This window comes from Aspergillus sydowii (assembly GCF_001890705.1).
Source record: "Aspergillus sydowii CBS 593.65 unplaced genomic scaffold ASPSYscaffold_26, whole genome shotgun sequence".
NCBI classification, from domain to species: domain Eukaryota; kingdom Fungi; phylum Ascomycota; class Eurotiomycetes; order Eurotiales; family Aspergillaceae; genus Aspergillus; species Aspergillus sydowii.
The window spans coordinates 90,689-95,315 of record NW_024467884.1 but is presented as its reverse complement, the minus strand read 5'-3'; the positions used below and the strand labels follow the sequence as shown (position 1 = coordinate 95,315).

The 4,627-nt window shown below is 48.4% G+C and overlaps 4 protein-coding genes across 4 annotated transcripts in view; 3 read left to right on the top strand and 1 right to left on the bottom strand.

Annotated features, from left to right (window-relative positions):
• Window positions 1-61: 61 nt before the first annotated feature.
• ASPSYDRAFT_165358 (PLAC8 family protein) lies at window positions 62-579 on the top strand (the record flags this gene model as incomplete). The annotated part of the gene is made up of 3 exons (XM_040843351.1): window positions 62-125; window positions 178-266; window positions 310-579. 3 exons carry the CDS (start codon window positions 62-64, stop codon window positions 577-579), a joined length of 423 nt encoding a protein of 140 aa, XP_040695830.1.
• A 549-nt stretch (window positions 580-1,128) lies between these two features.
• On the top strand, window positions 1,129-2,459 carry ASPSYDRAFT_52681 (uncharacterized protein). The gene is made up of 2 exons (XM_040848534.1): window positions 1,129-2,033; window positions 2,095-2,459. The coding sequence occupies exons 1-2, from the start codon at window positions 1,193-1,195 to the stop codon at window positions 2,253-2,255; spliced, it is 1,002 nt and encodes a 333-aa protein (XP_040695829.1). The 5' UTR covers window positions 1,129-1,192; the 3' UTR covers window positions 2,256-2,459.
• Window positions 2,304-2,635, bottom strand: ASPSYDRAFT_725930 (uncharacterized protein). Its single transcript, XM_040850659.1, has one exon. The coding sequence runs from the start codon at window positions 2,541-2,543 to the stop codon at window positions 2,352-2,354; it is 192 nt and encodes a 63-aa protein (XP_040695828.1). The 5' UTR covers window positions 2,544-2,635; the 3' UTR covers window positions 2,304-2,351.
• A 1,568-nt stretch (window positions 2,636-4,203) lies between these two features.
• ASPSYDRAFT_1171011 (glycoside hydrolase family 18 protein) overlaps window positions 4,204-4,627 on the top strand; it is a gene marked incomplete at its 5' end in the record, with an annotated part of 1,673 nt that continues 1,249 nt past the window's right edge. Inside the window, 2 exons of the mRNA XM_040840252.1 lie at window positions 4,204-4,338; window positions 4,392-4,627. The exon at window positions 4,392-4,627 is cut by the window's right edge and continues 139 nt beyond it. Coding sequence (XP_040695827.1) covers window positions 4,204-4,338; window positions 4,392-4,627 — 371 coding nt within the window. The remainder of the gene's footprint in view (window positions 4,339-4,391) is intronic.

The following is a 4,627-nucleotide window of genomic DNA, read 5'->3' as shown; positions in this document are numbered from 1 at the left end:
CTCTTTACTTATCAAGTTGTACTGAAATATAACGCGACATACCATTCCATACCCCTCAACGATGGCTCCACGAAGAAACTCATGGGATCGTGGGCTGTTCCACTGCTTCAATTCTGGCAGTACCTGTGAGTCTTGCCTTCAATGTCAGGGACTGACCGATTACCAACTCCACATTAGGTCTCAGCGCGACGTTCGTCCCATGCTGTCTCTTCAATCGTATTGGGACTCGATTTCGGAACCAGGAGGTGAAGAGCTGTGGTGAGGATGTAGGTACTCCATTCTTTCACTGGCCATGGCTAACTTCAACAGTGTTGTGTCTACTCGGGTGGCTGCTGTCTTGGCATTTCATGTGTACCACTATGCTTTCGACGGCGTGCGGTCAGGAAACAACTTGGACTGGATGGAAACTGTTGTGGGGATATCATGGCATCGCTGTGCTGCTCTTGCTGTGTTTTAACCCAATTGGACCACGAAACGAGACGCACAGCTGCTACTTCGCCAGACGAATACCAATCACCCGCTAAGATGGTCTATACCGGCAACCAAACAGGGAACCACTCAATTGAAGCCAGGGGGTAAATCTTATAAAAGATATTTATTAGCAAGGCTGGCTCTGTTCTCAATACTGGGATAATAGGGTTAAGAAATCTGATAGTGCTAGATAAGGGGCCACGATGGCCTGAGCGGCGGTACCTAGACAATGTGGTTATGTAGTGAGGCTGCGCCTCGCCTTGGCCCGTTTGCCCTGGGTGAAATGCAACAATACGACACTCTGTTATTGACTGCTACCACTTTGTTTCTGATTACCGACATCTGGTTTCCCTCTACACACCTACCCCGCCCATAGAATGATAGCATCTTTGTTGTGTAGGAGTCGCTTAATTTGAACGACGCGATGAACATGAGCAATTCAGTAATCCAAACTAGAGTGGGATAAGACTGATAGTGACAAACAATTGGCCTTCTCATGCTCAGCCTTGTTCGCAGGGTATTGAATACCTCAAGGAGTAAGGTAGCCTCTTATCGCCGCAGCCTGGCAATGCCTAGAACTTGGTAAACCTCAATAGTATAAAAGCCGCCTGTTCTTCTTTGATCTAATCTGTTCCCATCACTATATACGTTCATTTACTGGAGGTCCCTGTCCATTTATATCTTCTATACTGACATTATAACACGCAGTTTTTCATTCATAATGCCTGGTCTATACCTTGAGCCCGTCACAACCCATTTCGCCCTCCCATTTGACCCTAATCCACACCACCGACAACATACGCCCCTTTTCAATTACAATTTCACACCGAGATACTTATATCGTCTTGCTGCTCCCCAGACCGCGGGTTCAACCACGACCTCAACCGTTGTCCCTCCGACTGTGACCCATCAAACCGATATCTTTCATCTCCCGACTCAGAAAGCAGCTACCCTTCTCCTCAACCATCTCCTATGGGAGCGCGGCTACGAGAATGGCTGTAACCTCGTGAGTTGGACTAGCTCTCTTCTATTCGCCCTCCAATACGCACTCCGCCACCGGAAGGACGGCAACGACATTAACCAAATCCAGCTTATAATCCTAGACACCACTCTCTTCCCAAGAGGCACCTTTATGCAGGACATGGAAGTAATGCGCTCATTCGCCGACAGTGACCGACGACTCCGGAAATTCGTCGAGTTCCACGAATCAGAGTACTATTTCGGCGAGTATATAGCCCAAGGAAGACTTTCGATCCAGGACCGGTGTGTATGCACCTCCTTGCAGAAGATGATTGACCTGGGCCTTTTCCAGCTGCAGCCACTACTTGCAGATCAGGCCCAGTGGCAATGGTGGCCGAAACGAGTATTGGCATTCCGTGAGCAGTTTACCAGTGGGAAACTAGTGCCTACTCCGGATTCCCATGTTGAAATTGCAGCCGATATCGCCGGGCAATGTTTTGGCGGACAGTGGGCTGTCCCTACGGCGATTATGCTCCTGGCATTGTTGCCACGTAAGGTAGATGCTATGTCTCTTATGGAGGGCTTCAAAACCCGATTCACTGGTAAGCCTACATCTAACTTTAACTGCGGCTGAAATGCGGGCTCATAATCAAATCTACACAGCTGCGGCAATTAGGCGTGCCCGGTTGGATCATACGAAGGTGGTTAGCACACGTCTTCCTGAGGTTGGCCAGTTTCTGGATCTTCTCCAGTCTGTTCAGCGTAATTGCGTGGAGTCCGAGTGTAATGGTCTCGCTGCCCACGTCCAGGGACTCCATGTCTGAAGCCGAAGGCGCAATGGGGGCTTGATTCTCGGCTTTCCAGGCGTTGCAGCCTTCGACAACCTAACCTTGCTTACATTCTCCATTGAAACGGAGTTCCTACCTGCTTGGTCCTCTTTTGGGTTTCGAGATTGACTTACACTTCGGCTTTTTCGTTGTTCTTGTGATCAAAACGTCCAGGTGTAGATGGCTATCCATGATGTGAACTTGTAAATAGTCCGCATGGGAAGCCTTCCAACTAGATTGACAACATTGTTTCTCGTTAAAATGATATTTAGTAATTTGAATCATTCGTTAAAAATATCGTATTGTCTTTTCCTTCGGCCCTGCGCTAGAAACCCACCTCTGATGCGCGTTCGAGTCCCTTCCTCATGTATCCCTTATGTAAGTCAATGATACGATCACCATTCTTTATTGAGACAAAATTGGGAGTTGAAGTGGATCCTAGTAATTGCTATCATGGTCATTAGCCACATTAAACCTTCGCAACACATTCATTGATTAGGGGACTGACACAAAAAGAAAAGAAAAGAAAAGAAAAAAACTCCAGCGAGGCGAGCAAATAGACATTAGGAGAAGACCAAAGATCATACAGTATCACTACCGGTGAATAATGGGAAAGTGGTCTCTCCGTGGGTGGATGACTTTGCGGGTAAAACATCCAAGTAATAGGGCTTGGTCATAGACATGACAATTTGGGCAAACGCCTTCGTCTTCGCGACCATAAGGGCAAGTTAATTACCCGCTCTCTCTCCAATGTGCGTTTCATGACCGGACCAATAAAGGCGGGGCGAGCATTCGTATGACCGAATTGGAATACCTCGGCGAGAGAAAAATTGACCACGCAGCCACACTATTGTTGGTGAGCTGACAACTTTGTTCATTCACTCCGTTTTGCTCAGAGACGGTGACTTTTGCGTTCGGAATTCCTAGTGCTAGGGCTCACAGGCATGCAATGCGATTATGTGATTTTCCCGGTCATTATTTCGCTTTCCTGGATGAGCCAGTGCAGTTCATCCATGTCTGTCTATACTCGGGTAAGAGGTGCCCCATCACTAGTGAGAATCCGGTGCCCTCAGAAAGGGCTGGTCTGCCTGAAATTATTAACTTTGGCCAACAACAGTTGCTCCTGATGCTCAGCCGGGTACTGGAAGGAAAATACCCGCCATTTTCACCGTTGTAGACCCTTCTTGCTCTCAGTCCGTCAATTCCGCGTCAGCCTTCCTACATCAAAGCTGGAAAACAACTTCTTCCGCCTCGGCGCGACCAGAAAAGAGGAATCCACTGGAGGACCTGCGGCCTGGAGACAAGTCTATGCGANAATGCCAGCAGAGAATATCCTAGGACCTTTCTTCCTGTGCTTAAGATGCCCCATACACCATCCTTGTGACTAATACTTGATCGTGCAAGCCTGCCCAAGTGGACTAATCTAATGCGTAACGGGCTAAAACCAATGTCTTTTTGGAGAGGTCATGGNGATAACCGAGCGATCTTCTGCTTCAGAAGGACAGTTCCCTTTTAGTTATTTGAGGGTGGTTCACTAACGCGCGGTCTCTCGCAACGACCGCTTCACCACCAAGCCGCATTCACAGCTTACATGCTGAANCAGACAACCCGTTAATTTGCGATTGCATAGACTTCAATTTAATCCGAGTCCAGCAACTCTCAGTCTTTTGATGCATGGAAGGACATTCAAATCACAACGCCCGCAAGTTTAGTGGTGCTGAAACTGTCTTCCTCTCTTTCACTCTCCTGTAATTCCCGCTTTGCTCTGCACCCTAAGGGATCAGAAAAGTGACTCGGCGCAGGGCAGACTCGATATGTATGACTCCGATATATATCCTGGGCCGGCCCGACAGTCTCTGTTCTTCCTTACAAATTTAATTATCTCAGGGATAGAAAGGAAGTCCAAACAGCGATACCTTTTCCTGTATGAGCCATGCGACTTCGATCCGCAATTATTTCACTCGTTATTCTGGCCGGTCATGTCGCTCAGGGACACTTTCTTCGTCGCGACACCGTCGCGACCAATGGGGCGGAAACCAATCAGAAGGGATATCGATCCGTGGCATACTTTGTGAACTGGGTATGTGCACCTTACGCCGCTGAAGAGAATGCCCACTTATGTATCTTCCCTAGGCAATCTACGGCCGCCGCTACAACCCTCAGGATCTACCGGTTGACAACCTCACCCACGTCCTCTATGCCTTTGCCAATGTGCGACCGGAAACGGGCGAAGTCTACCTCTCTGATCCCTATACGGATTTAGAGAAACATTACCCTACCGATCCATGGTCCGATACCGGCAGCAACGTCTACGGCTGTATCAAGCAGATCTATCTGCTGAAGAAACGGAATCGGAACCTGAAGGTCCT

What these genes read in the sequence shown, in the direction of transcription:
- ASPSYDRAFT_52681 (XM_040848534.1), top strand. Translation starts at nt 1,193, where the DNA reads ATGCCTGGTCTATACCTTGAGCCCGTCACAACCCATTTCGCCCTCCCA. An exon ending in CTTCAAAACCCGATTCACTG is followed by an intron (nt 2,034 to 2,094) that starts GTAAGCCTACAT and finishes AAATCTACACAG; the next exon opens with CTGCGGCAATTAGGCGTGCC.
- ASPSYDRAFT_725930 (XM_040850659.1), bottom strand. Translation starts at nt 2,543, where the DNA reads ATGATTCAAATTACTAAATATCATTTTAACGAGAAACAATGTTGTCAA.